This window comes from Ambystoma mexicanum, chromosome 13 (genome assembly GCF_040938575.1).
Source record: "Ambystoma mexicanum isolate Mex_15411 chromosome 13, UKY_AmexF1_1, whole genome shotgun sequence".
In the NCBI taxonomy this organism is placed as follows: Eukaryota; Metazoa; Chordata; class Amphibia; order Caudata; family Ambystomatidae; genus Ambystoma; species Ambystoma mexicanum.
Genome location: NC_090938.1, coordinates 672,845,169 through 672,861,239, shown reverse-complemented (window position 1 = coordinate 672,861,239; position 16,071 = coordinate 672,845,169). Strand labels below are relative to the sequence as shown.

General features: G+C 47.2%; 1 protein-coding gene across 1 annotated transcript in view; it reads left to right on the top strand.

Moving 5' to 3' along the window:
- Positions 1-16,071, top strand: part of PIP4K2B (phosphatidylinositol-5-phosphate 4-kinase type 2 beta) — a 771,463-nt gene that overhangs the window by 320,167 nt on the left and 435,225 nt on the right. The window contains exons 3-4 of the mRNA XM_069634696.1: positions 8,543-8,639; positions 15,148-15,300. Coding sequence (XP_069490797.1) covers positions 8,543-8,639; positions 15,148-15,300 — 250 coding nt within the window. The remainder of the gene's footprint in view (positions 1-8,542; positions 8,640-15,147; positions 15,301-16,071) is intronic.

Genomic DNA, 16,071 nt, shown 5'->3' with positions numbered 1-16,071 from the left:
AATTATCAAAGATAAGGAATACGTCGGAGGAACATCCCATCGAAAAAACATTACCAGGTAAGAAGTAACTTGTTCATCTACTGCACAGGTCGCCTCCCCAAGGCGGCTCACAAATGGAAATACATTGCCAAAGATTATGCTCTTATTGACGCATGGTGACTTCTCCATCCCAATAGTCGCAAATTTACTTTCCACTCTGGCGTCCATGGGAGCTCATCCAAGATAGACTATATCCATATGACTCCTGAGCTGGCCCAGGTAACACATTAGGTGCTGATATTACCTCAGACATTATCTGACCACTCCCCGGTTCTTGTGCGCTTCTCGGGTCTGGTACCCTCTTCGAGACACCTTCGTTCGTGATTCAGGGCCCACGCTCTGGGGGACATAGCATTCCGCAAAGAGATGTGCATAATTCAATCGTTGTTTTTTTCAAATAAATGCTGACTCGGTGCCAGACTCGAGGGTAGTTTGGGAAGCTTTTAAAGTTTCTATTCGGGGGTGGTGCATCTCCCAAGAGGGCGGGGTCCTGAAGTGCATCCGTAGATCCATCTCATCCAAAGAGGGGGGAACTTAGACTTCGAAACCCGCCAATCTCGCTGAGACTAACTGGAGATCCAAGCTGAGCTGGAGCTCAAGAGGGTAAAGATCCGTGAGGAATGGTTCCTAGGTGATACAATAATAACTGCTAGATATGGAGAGGGAGACAGCCCCAGTAGGACCCTCGCATGGGCCATTTGGCAGGAGCGCCATTTCAACCCCATAGTAAAAATCGAGATGCCAGACGGGGAGCTCGTTAGGGAGTCGGCGAAAATAAATGACACATTCTGGGAATGCTATGGTAGACTGTACTCTTCTCAATCATTGGCCGGAAACGACGACCTTGTACATTACTTGGATAGGGTCGCCTTGGGGTGGATAGACCCAGAACTCAGAACCTTACTGAATAACCCCCCTTCTGATGAAGAATTCCTTAAAGTGATCCGCTCCCTCCCAAATGGCAAAGCCCCCAGGACAGATGGCATTACGGCCGAATTATATAAAACCTTCCCTGACCACCTTATCCCACACTTACGGTCAATGTTTGAGGCGGCCTGCACGACGGGTGTCCTCCCGGAATCCACCCAAACTGCCCTAGTCACTGTCCTCCTTAAACCAGATAAAGACCTCAGTAAGTGTTCCTGCTACTCTGTGCCTGGTGAACACCGACCGACAATAAGATTATAGCAAAGCTACTGGCAGATAGACGTTTTACCCCATATGCCTGATTTAGTCCTCCCTGACCAAGCAGGCTTAATGCGGGGGGGCGCTCCACTCAGAACAACCTGCAGAGACTTTTCTCTTTGATGCACAACGTGAACCAATCAGCCCCCCTGGCAATTGCCGCCATGGATGCTGAAAAGACGTTCGACTCTGTTGAATGGCCGTTCCTGTTTGAAGTCTTCCGTAGATCGGGTCTGGGTACTACGTTCATACACTGGGTGCGACTGCTTTACACGACCCCTAGGGCCCTGGTGTACACTAACGGCAAACAGTCTGAACCCATTTTACCATCTGGCGGCACCAGGCAGAGCTGCCCCTTTTCTCCCATCCTATTCGCCCTGGCAATCGAGCCGGTGGTGTGCGCACTGAGAGAATGCCATGCGCATAGAGGAATACATTCACACACTTCTATCGTCTCTATACGCGGATGACATGTTAATATATATTAAACACCCCCGAAATAACTTGCGTCCAATCGTGGATGAAATCACCAGATTCAGAGTCGTATCCGGATTGCTGATCAATTGGTCTAAGTCAGAAGTCCTCCCTCTCACTGCGTGTGTAACACCGCAGGACGTCGGTGGTGACTTTGCATATTGCCCACAAGGGATTTGCTACCTCGGTATCCGGGTGTCCACATCCCTTACCAAGCTCTACGAAGAGAATTATTTGATGGCCCTCCAAACTTTGGAACATAAAGCTGACACTTGGGCTCAGCTCCCTATCTCCAAGTCTGCTAGGGTTTCTCTCATAAAAATGGTAGTCTTACCTAAATTGCTATATGTTGATGATAATGTTCCGATCTTGCCCCCAATGTGCGTCTGGGTCAGACTGAAGTTTCATAAATAATCTGATCTGGGCTGGTAGACATCCCCGACTATCGCTGGAGACATTGTGCTTTCTAAGTTCTTTGGGGGGCTGGGGGTTCCCGATATGTTCTTGTATTTCTTGTTTTCTCAGGCCCAATATACGGCGTGGTGGTGGACACCCTCACCCGACATACACCACACGATCCTGGAGAAAGCTCTTGCCCGTCCTGACGACTTATAGAAGCGCCAGAGGAGTGTTACGATAGGACTGAGGTACAGCCCATGGCAATCATCCTTAAGGCTTGGGATGGTATAGCTAACCTGACTGGACGCATTCATTCAACATTTTTCCCTCTTGCAGATTGGGACGTTGGGAGATAAAGCGCCCAGGGCAGATTAATTTAATGGGAGAACCCGATAAGTGTTCTTGTATTACCGCCTGCGAGAGGTATGTCGCGCTAGGTGGCCCAACTTCACGAACACACCAACCACCTCCCCGATCATGGCATATATCACCACACCGACGACTAAAGGGAAACTGGTGTCGACACTTTACCGCTTGGCCGGGTCCCTCAGGCCCCCTCGAGCAACCCTTTATAGAGCGAGGTGGGAAAGTGGCCTGGGGACACGCGCTGACAGACAGGCAGTGGAACGGTATTCGTGCTCAGTCCAAATCGATATCTGTTAACAACAGATTCCGCCTGATAGTTTAAATTCCTACATCAGGTATATTCCCCTCTCCAGTTGAATAAGATCTACCCACACAGACCTTCGAATTGTAAGCGATGCGACCAGTTTGATGCCGATTTTCTTCGTGTAACTTGGAGCTGTCCCCAGATTCAGCCCCTATGGGCAAGGATGGCCGAAACCATGTCTTAAATGGTCGACCTAAACATACCATTATCTCCTGAGACTTCGCTGCTGGCCCTTTTGAAGGAAGGCAATGGTGGGCATGGCATTGGTTGTAGCTAGATCGCTTATTGCAAGGGTGTGGGGAGCCACTAGACCCACTTTCCAACACTGGCTCAACGTCATGACGGTCTGTGAACAGAGAGAAACTCAGTTTAATTTAACAACCCCACCGCACTGTAGGCTCAAGGACTACTGGGAAGCCTTTAGGAATCATATGACCGAGGAATGCCCCACAAGCTCTGCCTCGCAGGAAGCTGTTAGTCCACCATGAACCTCTAACCATACACCTCACAAATGCCCCACCAACCCCCCCCCCCCAGCGAACATTGAAGAAGGGAGTGCCTAGCTGCCCGGCGCACCGCGTGTGGGATCACCCAGGTCTATCACATTCTGATTGAGCAATTAAAGGAACATCCAGAAATTCATTTGGTTTCGATCTTTTGCATTATGTACTGCTGTGTTGCATTTTAATGACTTCACGATTCAGTTGGATGTTGTGTATGTACGTTTGGAAGGTGTTGGGGTGGTGAGGTGGGAGGGATGGGAAGGCGCTGTGCCCCCGGCTGGGGCTTTGTTTTTGCCTTTTGTGTGTAAATCATAATAATAAAAACAGTAAAAAAGAAATGATAAAAGTAGAAAATGTGTAGTACAAAATTGAAGTTTGAAATACAAATAGACAGGTACTCCTTAAAAAACGTATTCCAGGTGTTAAATAAAAATTGGGGTTTGAAAAAGACTACTGCCTCACTCACATTTACTTTTCGGCCCACTATAGGCAGTATGTAAGGTTGGCAAAACCATTTGTGCACCCCTGCCTAGAGACTTTGTGTTTACCTTAACAATGCCTGGCGCTACTGCAAAAGCATTATATATATGTCATATATTTATGGGTGGGGGTTCTCTAATGTCCATTATGTGATTTTGATTTTAGAACAATTATGCCAGAGATTCTTAACTCAGTGTCCTACTTGCCCGTATATTTCCCCCATCTGCCTCACCCTTTATATCCGACGACTGTGGTGAAACTCAGGGATCGTAAAGTTGACACTTGTATGAAGTGCTATATGAAATGAAGAAAAGCAAGGAGGGAGATATGATAAAGTGCAAATTTGCTGACTTTCGGAACTAAATATCTTGAGCCAAACCTGGGCTTCCTGAGGTTACTGAACGTTTTGATTTTTGGCAAATTGGTCTTCCTGTGCTGCAGTTAGCTTATCTGCCAAATGCTCCAAATGATGCATTCTAAGGAGGACAATTATGCATTTTTCTCACAATTGCACAATATTTCTATAACTGTGGTTCCTAGATTCAGGCCTATTTTGCACTCCTGCTCACAAGTTTCATTCACTTTGTCTTTTTTGGCAAAGTAGACACACGGTAATTGGTTGTAAAATCTTTAGTGCCAGTTGTGATGCCTGCCATTAGATGCCCTTATGCTACATAATAGCCCTTGCATTGCTCTCGACTATTCACTTGGGCGTATGGGCACCTAATGTCTGGCGCTGCGTCTGGTCTCTGGCACTATTTCTTGTTGTGTGCTGCTGGCACTAGATCACGTCCTCTAGAGGAGGGAGGGAGTAGCATTCGTCTTCAAGTCTCTCTTCCACTGCTCAATTATCGACAACCAACCTTCCATTCCTTCTTGCGAATCACTCCTCATTAAACTATCCCTCTCCCCGTCGCTCTCACACAGCTTCCTAATAATCTACAGGCCCCCAGGCTACGATAGAGAATTGGCAAACAACCTCTGCGACTCAATTACCACCCTTCAACTAAACCATCCCAACCTCACCCTTCTTGGAGACTTCAACATATGGCTCGACATCCCCACCAACCCTATGACTTACTCTCTGGTTGACGGTTTAGACGCAATTAACTTCCAACCCCACATAAATGGCCCGACTCACTATAAAGGACACACTCTTGATGCTATCTTTAGCTCCAACACCCTGATTCATTTAAACCCCTCCACCCCCATCATCTGGTCCGATCACTTCATCCTCTTTTTCGTCATTCGCTCACCTGACCCCACTCCCGTTCTCGAATCTGAACCACCTAATCTACGCAAATGCTGGGAAAAACTAATAATCGTCCCGGACCTAGCCAACGCACTCCTCCAATTTCCACCACCTACCAGCCAACTCATTAAACAACTAACCCCTGATGCCTTTGACTCATGGCTCAACGCATCTCTGATGCGGCTCACACCCCCTTGCAAACTATCAACCCGCCGTGGCCTTTTCCCCAGATGGTTCACTCCTGAGTTGAAGACCACTAAACAACTATATAAATACCTAGAACGCAAATGGCAGAAAGACAAAACCAAGGACAACAGGGCCACCTTAGCCCGACACCTCTATCAGTACAAGGCCGAAATCCGGAAAGCAAAAAAAGCCCACTACAACTCCCGAATACTAAATTGCAAAAACCCAAGCAAGGAATTCAACAAAATCCCTGAATTCACCAAACCGACTTGCACCACGACCGTCCCAACCCCTTCACAATCACTCTGCGACTCACTCTCCCTCCACTTCTACACCACGGCTCTCGAAAGAACAAATACTCTAGCCACCAAACTGGCTCTTACATACACCAGGCAATACTCACCACCCCCCCCCCCACCAGCTGCAACCACTAGGCAACCAACGTTCGAAGCCTTATCACAAGAGCAATTTCTCAAACTTCTATCCGCCCGCAAACCATCTGCCTCTCCGCTGACCCTTACCCAGCCACAACCCTCAACGAAATTTTCGCTTCAACCTGCGCAGAGGAACACGCAAGATCCATCATAAATGCCTCCCTTTCCTCTGGTATCTTTCCCGAAGCATTCAAAATGGTTCATGTCATACCGCTAATTAAAAAACCTTCCCTTGACCCCCTACAGCCCAAAAACTACCGCCCATCTCGAACACCAGATTCCTTGCCAAACTCATTGACCGAACCGCCTACTCCCAACTAAATGCCTTTGTCGACACCATCAATCTCCTAGACCCCGCACAATCAGGTTTCAGAGCCCGCCACGGAACCTAAACCACCCTAACCTCAATCTGGGATGACCTTAAAATGACGGCAGACTCCGCGGGATGCGCTGCACTAATCCTTCTTGACCTATCTGCTGCCTTTTTACACAATCAATCACTCAATCCTCCTAGACCGCCTCCACTGCCTAGGAATTTGCTAACCGCTCTTAAATGGAGAGCTTCATTCCTCAAAGATAGGTATCAAATAACGATACTCTCCTCCTATACCTCCCAAGCCCGACCAATCGACACGGGATTCCCACAAGGAGCATGCCTATCTGCCCTCCTGTTCAATCTCTACTTGATCCCCTCCCTCCAATAGTTTGTTTGCACAACATCCTGTGTTACAACTACGCCGACGACACTCAACTAATTCTAAAACTAATGAACTCCAATCCCAACTCCCGACCTGGCCTCCTGCCTCCTTGACATAGAACTCTGGATGACCCAAAACCACCTCTTGTTAAACCCCTACAAAACGGAAATCATGGTATGTGGCAACTCCGAGCTTCTTCCACAACCACTACCCTGGCCATCCGCCATGGGCAGCTCACCGAACCCCTGCAACTCAGTGAAAAATCTTGGGTGCATCCTTGATTCTGACCTAACACTCTCACGCCAAGTCAACAGCGTCTCAAAATCCTGCCACTACCACACATCTTTCCATATCTCTCCTTTCCTAACAGACTCTCCGCGGTCCAATCAATCGTTATGTCAAGACTGGATTATGCAAACCCCCTATACCTCGGAATCCAGGGGTACCAACTGTATAAACTCCAAAGGGCACAAAACGCGGCAGCCAAATTACTACTTGCGCTCGGCCCAAGAGACCAAATCTTCCCAGCCCTTAAGACGCTGCACTGGCTTTCAGTAGCCCGAAGGGTGACTTTCAAAACCTTATGCATCTCCCATCGAGCACTGCATAAAACCGGACCTCAATATCTTCAAGACAAACTAAAACCCTATCACCCCCCTCGCACCCTAAGATCAAGCTCAGCCGGCCTCCTAGTCATTCCTCTGCCTTGGCCCCCACCCTGTGGAACTCACTCCCACCCCACATCCGCCAAACTGAGGATTTAACATCTTTCTGCAAACTGAAGGTTACGAATCGTTTTTACTTGGAGGACAGTCATACATGACAAAAAGGTAATAACATATTTCCAAATAATGGTTTTTCGGCAAAAAAATAATCTGAATCACAATGTGGGATAAAAGCATTATGTAAGCCACTGTGGGGGCAAAAACATTTAGGGTATATTAGCAATATACAGAGTTAGCATAATTTCCACTATAATGTACGGATTGTCATTACTGGATACTGACCAGATAAATTGGCTGGAGCCATTTAAATGTAAAATCTTGCGATCCATTATAAAAGTCATTAGATCAGTACCAGTGGTAACAATATGTCTAGAGTATGGGGTGATGTCTTTACGAACTACCAGGCGTGTGCAAAGAACACTGTTATGTGTAAATTTTTAAATGTAGCACTCCCAAGTCAAATTACTTGTGTAGGCTGTTGGGTAAAACCCTAAACAACCATTGTAAAAAGTTTTTTGACATCTCTTAAAGAATCTGCAGAATGGTTTATTGCTCAGCTGAACCTTGACCTGGAAATGTTACCGGACCCGAATGCAGAGAGTAAAATAAAAAAGAAAGCAAAAGACTGGGACATGGCTAATAATGTGGATGTTTTACACACAACATCAATAATTAGTCCGACAGGGATGGCAAAGATATATACTGTCCTTCTATCTGACAAAGATAACAGTATAGATCTCAAGCGATTTATACTGCACCTGCGCATTAACATTTTCTATACAAAGGAATTTACAGGAGTATGGCTGAGAATTCACTATGCGGAAGGATTATGTAGATGCTGTAACGAAGAAGTAGAAACCAGTCATATTTTGTCTCAATATAAAGCCTTGATTACAATGTACGCAAAGGGATATGGAAAATTTTTGAGTAAACCAGAGGATAGTATAGGTGACCAATGTTGGCCATTTATTTACAGAGCAACATCTGTGGTAGCATTTACAGTAGTATGATATATGGAAGGAAATTCAGAAAAACGGGGAACGAATTCCCAAAATGTACACCTAAGATTATGTACCTAGATTGATACTTTTGTTGTAACGCAGTGAAATTTTGACGTGAAGGAAATGTTAGAATGTGTATTTTGATATACATATATATTTTTTTTAATATAAAATTTAAAGTGTTAATGAATTAAACTAATTAATTGCACAATAAAAAAATAAAAAGGTTTCTCTGCCCACTTCCAAGCGCATCCTTCCAAGAAGGCTGTAGCATTGGAGCGAAGCATATACAAGAGTCGCAACAATGAGTAATGTGTACTCCTATCCAGTGAGGGCAAAGAAGGGGTTGGATCCTAGCGTTATTGAATGTTTATTGTTGAACCTTTACTTAAAGCGTATGGGGCAGTTGTGCTTTATTTCCCATTGGGTACTGTTTTTATGATGATTCACTCATAAATGTAGTGAATGCCCTTCACGTTTGCCGTTACTTTTGCAGAGAGAATTTGCCGAGCCGTTTCAAGTTCAAAGAATACTGCCCGATGGTTTTCAGGAATCTACGGGAGCGGTTTGCAATCGATGACCAGGATTACCAGGTACGGGACTGCGCTGACTCTGTCTTCGTGCGTGCGTGTGTAAGGGAAGGGCTGTGGGGTAGGGGGAGACGGTGATCAGGACCCCCACCTGTTGAATGCCTCGACACTTCAACCATTGGTAGAAAACAGACACGTCTGTCTGTGCCTTCCGACAGCTGTGCGTGTCAGTTCCCCTGTGACGAGCACTGGTGCAAAGCAACCATGGTTCGCCTTCTAAAAAGCATTTGTAACTCGTCCTGAATTCAGCAAAGTTCAGAGGGGAGAGCCTAGTGCTCTGTGGCGGGTTGTTTTATCAGCTGTCCGGTGCATGCCATTGCTGGGTGCGGAAATGGCTCCTGCCAGCTACACATCTTTATTGTGCAGTCTCTCCTGGGGGTCCCTGAGATGTGTTCGTGCTGTGAGTTCCCATCCGTTCTAGCTTGGTGCATTTTACTGGCCATTTTTAAAAAAAGGTTTTAGGACATACTGCTGGAAAGATTCATCCTAAGTCTATCCAACCAATGGGCCTTTAGACAGTTAGCCTTGTTGATCACAAACCAACTACTATTACCTTTACTTAGCCTAAAAAAACATTTCTTGGTTGGGACTTCTGCCACCGGCCCAGGGAAACAAATGTGAATATTAAAAGTGTGCTTTAGTGTTTGTTTTGTGGGCGAGTTTGGTACTACTAGGTGGTGCCCTAGACACTAATATGGTAATCCTCTTTGCAGTTGGTTACGCTGTTCATCAACGGGCATAGTTAGGATTGCACGCAAGGAGTTCTTGACACTAGTGTGGCAGTTTTGCACCTCTTGCCACTGGTACCTCCGAAGTAGCAATGCCGAAATGATGCGGGTAGCAGGGCTTTGAAAATTAGAACCCACTCGTGGTCAGATCATTGTATTAAAGCCAGTAGAGTTTGCAAGGGGCTTTTGTGCCCTCACATGCAACTGTAACCTATTCTGTTACCTAACCTTGCACGTTTGGACTTGGGAACAAGAGGTTTGTGTAATGCTCTTGTATACGCTGCTAAAAACGGTATACAAGAGCATTGTCAATCAAAAATTATCAACTTTAATGGGGGGGGGGGGATTTTTGCTCCATCCAGGTGTTAGGTAGCAGTATACCTCTTTTGTGTTAGGGCCCCACTGGATTCTGAGGGTAATTTTTGGTCTTCTGTGCTAAACAAACAAAAAGTCGACTTGTTGCTTTCCAAGTCTGTTGCTTTGTTCCTTTCTTGATGTGATTGTCGCCTCTAAAACTCCTATCCTGGGTTTACTTCTTTGGCAAAGTGATTTGAGAATACCATTGCTATCCAGTTACACAAAAGGAGCACTCCACATAATCTACTACAGGACTGCCAATACAGTTTCTGACCACGATGCAGCACAGAGGCCACAACCACCATCAAATGTATCGATAACGCTGTACACATCATGGACAAAGGAGACCAATGCTTACTCGTCCTCAAACTTTCTGCTGCCTTCGATACCTTTTGAACACAAAGCTCTCCTGAACATTCTTGCCATGAGTATTCACCTTGACTGAAGAGTCCTTCAGTGGTTCACCTCTTGCCTCTCCAACAGACTCCAACAGACCAACTCGTCCATATGGGCCCAAACAGATCCCAGCACTGCCCAGTAACTTCCAGTTACACAAGTCTCCATCCTGTCGCCAGTCCTCTTCAACCATTACATGGAAACTTTGGGAAATACGCCTCACTGACATTAAGATACACCAATATGCAGAGGACACTCAGCTGTACTTAAAGATCTGTTCAGGTCAACTCAAGCAGTCTGTCACCCTCCTCTTAGCCTGGATGTAAGGCACCTACCTGAAGCTCAACCCTACAAAGACTGAATTAATTCTCCTAGGAAACCCCACCAAGCATGCCTTAGCCCTAAATTGGCTGACTGACACAAAGCTTGACGGAGCCACGCTTCAACTACTTCAAAATATATCTGCTTTATTTTTTACTGTCAGTTTATTTAAAACGCACATCTCCTAGAATACCTAAGCAGCATGGTATCTGCTTTCGATCTTCTACAAAGTCCAATCTACATCCCTACCCTGACTTTCAGAACAGCTGATAAAGGCCTAGTCATCTCCCACCTGGACAGTGGCAACGCCCAGCTTGCAGGAGTTCCAGTTGCCACATTGGCCCCTCTGAAAGCGGTTCAGCATGCTTCATCACAGGACTAAGAATATTCAACCACATGACCACCAAACTCAAGGAGCTGCACTGGCTACGGCTTCAAGCATGCATTATGTTCAAGATTGCCTGCAATACCTATAAAGAAGCCACAAACAAGACTCCCCTCTGTTTGACCTAGCTCACCACCACAAGCCACAACATCACCAGGCTTGAAATAATGAACTGCAAGGGTGAGGCAGGAAACGGGCCTTTTCCTGCTGTGCACTATATCTCTGGATAAATTACCAACACAAAACAAACTGTCCCCCTCCATCCTACACATCAGGGTTGACTTGAAGACCCTATTCTTCAAAGAGCATCTCGCCCATCACTCCACTCAACCCTATTCCCCATGTTCCTCAAATTTACCTCGGCCAACTAGGTGCCCTACTTGTAACACCATGGTGTGCACCTTTTTTGCAGTGATCTGCTGCTACCCTGTTAGGTTTCCACTTTATAAATCCCATACATATGTACTATTGTTTCTCTGTCAGTATCTCCCAGACTGTCTTGTACCCTTTGCATTACAGGTCATTGCTCAGACGTGTCCTCATCCTAATGTATAATTTGAAGGGATGTAACTTCTAAACAAGTGTGAGCCACAATGTTTATAGCAATTCATTTAAGGACATTGGTGGCATGTGCTAGTGTGAGTTTCTTTCTTTTATTCGGCAAACTCCACAGTTTGGGTTGCTGCAAGCGCTCCATTTAAAATTGACTCCTGAATATCACTCCTTGCTTTGGTGGGGTTGTGGTACCACACATTGTACTTGGTAGTTAACGTGTCTTGCTCAGTCTGTTATGGCAGTGATTGGTTGTTTTTCAATGACATAGGGACCCTGACGTTTGATGGGATGGGAGGGGTGGGAGTGGGAGGGGGATTTCTTCCCTAAGGGGTTGGTGAGGGAAGGTGAGCTTTATTCTGATGTTGGCAGTTCTTTTGTGGTAGGCTAGGCATTACACGGTCTGAACATGCTTTTTCCATGTGTAGCAAGAGAGAGATGCCTGGCCTGCAGTAGGTGTGTCATCTTGAGGGGGGGGCAGGGTTTATGGTGGATGGTATTAATCCTTGCTCCAGCCGGCTGGCGGGCCCTGCTCATCTCCCCTTGCTCCTGCCAGCTATCTGTCTTGCTGCCTGGCATTGTTTCTGTTTGCTAGCTCGTTGGCTTGCTGCCTGGCCTCGTTTCTGTTTGCTAGCTGGTTGGCTTGCTGCCTGGCCTCGTTTCTGTTAGCTAACTGGTTGGCTTGCTGCCCTGCCTCAATTCTGTTAGCCAATTTTTTTGGCTTCCTGTCCTGTCCTGCCTTGCTTCTGCTAGCTGGTTGGCTTTCTATCTACCCTTGTGCCCTTTGGCTGGCTTCCTGGCCTGCTCTGCTCCGAATGGTCTGCTGACACTTAACTGGCAAGCCAGCTGACCGGCCAGATGATCTTAATCCTGCTAGAAAGCTGGCTTGCCAGGCGGCATTGGTTATATTGGTTGGCTGACTGGCTGGCTGGCTTTGGGCCAAATGGTTGGCTGTAGCAAAAGGTGATGCCTGAAAGGTTTTGAGTGAACCATAACCTCTGACATAGACAATTCTCCGGACCATTGTTTTTCAGTCTGCCATGCCGTTAGGAAAAAAGGAAATAGCCTATGTAAATCCCACATCAAAGGGGGTAGTTCATCTCAAACTACGAGGTTGCATACCTACTACAAGAGACCACAAGCAGGCCCAGACATCCAAGTCCTCCCTAATCTCTTGTTATGGCATGTGGTTTCGGTCTCATTGTGCAAAGTGAGTGAGATAGTGAGATGTAGCTTGGATTTCTAGGCATGCTACGGCCAAGACCCATTTTTTGGACTTCCCTGTTCTACTCGGTGTGACTGGCACGAAAATGCCTAGACTTGGGTCCATAGCCACCTCTGCCAAGAGACTCGCACCACACTTGAATGGGGTTGTACCGAGCATGATTTGCATATAGTCTTTCCCTTTCAGTAATTGCATGTTCGGCTGAAACATGATGCTTTAGAATGTTGCCCTGTAGCAATGTGTGGTTGTGATTTATTCCATACCCTCCACCCATCTCTCTTCAGTGTTGCCTTTGACTTTCTGGCTGGCCTGCGAACTAGCCATGCTGTACATAACTGGCCAGCCAACCTTACTCCCTGTAATTGACTTGCTGGTGGGGCTTGCTACTGGAGGATGGTAGGATGGTAGGCAGGCCAGCTGGCTTGCTAAGTTACCTTGGTCCTGATGAATGGTTTATCTGATTAGACAAAAAAAATCGACTTTTTTCAATTTCACTGAATCTCTTTTGTTACTTTTTTTGTTTGAAAATGCTGGTGGAGACACCCCCCTACTTTACCCCGCTTTAACCTATTCCCTTACCCCACATATCGATTTAATTTAAACTGACTGAAATTCCCCCAAAAAACGAAAGTGGTCAAATTGAAAAGGTCCATTTGCTTTGCGATCAAGTATGCGAATACCCTGATGAAAAAATGGCCGACCACCTGCCATACTAGCCACGGTATGGATGGCTGGCTGGCTGGCTGGCTGGGTTGGTCGGAGAGACAGACTTAAAGGTGGGTGGCTAGATGGAGAGGTGGGTGGATGATGGATGGATGAGGTGGATGGATGGAGATCTGGGTGGGTGGAGAGATGGATGGTGGTCTGGATGGCTGAATGGGCGAGGTGGCTGGGTGGTTCAATCAAGAGACGAGACTTATAGCTGGGTGGTTGAATGCGTGGGTGGGATGGAGGGAGAGGTGTGGCTGGATGGAGGGAGAGATAGGTGGTCCGCTGGGTGGAGGGAGAGGTGGGTGGTGCGCTGGGTGGAGAGGTAGTTGGGTGTATGGATGGAGGGGCGGGTTTGTGATTTTGGAGGGATGGATGGAGCGGTGGGTGGGTGGGGCAGAAAGGTGCATGGATGGATGGATTGGTTGCAGGGCTCGCCTTGGGGCAGGGGCGCCATTACCCCCACCACCATGCCAGCTCAGTCTTTCATGGTCTCCCCCGTGCTGGCAGTGGGAGAAGGCGCTGCTGGCGCTCTATTGAAATTAAATGTGCCCCGTTCTCGGGACCGGGTGCCCTTAATAACAATAGGGCCCTGATGCCTTTGCTTTGACGCATTTTTGCTTTGCTGCGGCGGCTAAGGCCGGCCCTGATTGGGTAGGTGGAGCGCTTGGTGGGTAGTGCGAGCTGTTGATGTTGCGAGTGTTTTGGCGAGTAGAGGAACCTGGTTCATTCGTTACCTTAACGGGTGAAGTGGCAGAAGGCATTGCTATAACTGGGCAGCAGTAGTAAATGTAATCAGGTGCCCAACACTTTTCGATATTTCCCTGACAAGCCTAGATAAAACGACAAGAACCCAGCGCCATAATCGCATCACATCTCTCGCCCTTTTGCTTTGGATCCAATACTACAGCCACGCACAACACACAGGCTCCGACATTCAACGCGCGGACATGGCCACACGTTTGGCAAACATGCGCTATAAACGAAGGTGCCATCCGCTTTCATTTCAGAGCCTCAGCTGGCTGCTGAGAATGCTTGCTAAGCAGCCATATACTGTGTATATATATGAATGCATCACCAATTGACAGTGATCCTACTGTAAACTGCCAATCGAGTTAATTCTCTCCAGCAATTCTGCAGAAAGGGCTGACAAATTCTACCCCGTTTGTCTCACATTTATAAACTTATAAGGGACCGCTCTCGGTTGGCACTCCAGCAATGGTGCCTCAGCATCTCAACCGGCTGTGCCCAGCCCAGGTGACAAGCTGCCTCCTTCCCCTAATCTCCCGCTGTGTCCTGTGGTGTCAGCCTCTGGCACCTGCTGCATGCATGACAGATCCCCGAGGAGGCATCCGGGAGCGTTTTCCAGCACTTGAGTGGTTTATTTTTGCTCTGCGGTTATTTACACGAAGTGGCTTGGATGCATGGAGAATACACTGTCCACGCAGCCAGCCACTGTGAAGCATTTCTGCAGCGTTTCATTCGCTCAGGAAGCGCACCATTTTAGGACCCCCACAAGGAGCTAGAAAGGGCTCCCAGGAGCAAAGCTTCAAGGCTGAACCCCCTATAAACGTTTTTAAATTCCGATGCATGAGTTTAATGTGTTGTGTGTAGGTGAGTTTCCGCTACACCAGTGGAGCGGCTTACTGTGGTGGGGTGCATTTGCCTTTTCATGGAATTATGCGCCTTTTAAAGTTCTCTCAGCGGTTCTTTATCCTTGATTGTTTTTGCACTGCAACTTCCGGAGGTAAAATCCGCAGCGAGGCTTCTGTAGGATTTCCCGTGGGTTTGATCCAGGACTTAGGAAACTTCCTTTTCTTTTTCCTTCTCTTGTCCTAGAACTCTCTGACCCGGAGTGCGCCTGTGAACAGCGACACCCAAGGCCGCTTTGGTGCCCGCTTCCTCACAACCTACGACCGGCGCTTTGTTATCAAAACAATATCAAGTGAAGATATAGCAGAAATGCACAACATTTTAAAGAAGTACCACCAGGTATGAGACGTTGAGAGTGCGAATCCTACATTGAATGCGCATTTGTGCTTTTTTTTATTCTGTCAGACGCCTCATCTCCCTGCAGCCCTTCCCTAGCCCCTGCTCTCCGACCTTTCACCTCGCACAACTTTGCTTTTCTGCAAGATTGCCTGATTTTCGCAGTCGTTCGCGCCTCAGGTCCCCCGTGGGAATGTTTAAATAGTCTTCCTCCAGAAATGAGAAGGTTGTGTGATGTGCATCACCCCCGCAGCCCCCCCCCCGCCCCTCAATTGCTCCCTGCAGAGTGATTGTGTAATGTATAAGCACTTTCTGCCCTTAGTGGTTACTTGGTATAGCGTTGGTTAGTGCGTACCTCAGTCTTCATACCACCTAAGACTCAGTACTGGAACCCACGTAAAGCTCTGGTACTGCACATCAGTATCCGCTGGCGTTAAGCCGTAGTTTTCCAGTATTGGTCCCACGCCTCTGCTCTGCCAATATACCTGAAGTCTTCCCCACAGCCCTCTGCGCTTTCAGCAGAGGGACCCCACACTTTTCTGTCAACGCAAGTCAAATCTCACCCAAAGCACCCCTGCTATTCCAGTGTTGGAAGCTGCACACAAATCTGGCAAAGCGACATTGGCCTGAAAAGCCAGTTTCCGTTTTGGAACACACACCGCTCTGCGAATTCGCCTACCTCCTTATTAGGGCCCTCTACTGTACCAGCATTTGGTTTCAAACCTTTACAAAACACAGTCAAACGATTCGTACAAAAAAGAATTGTCATTGATT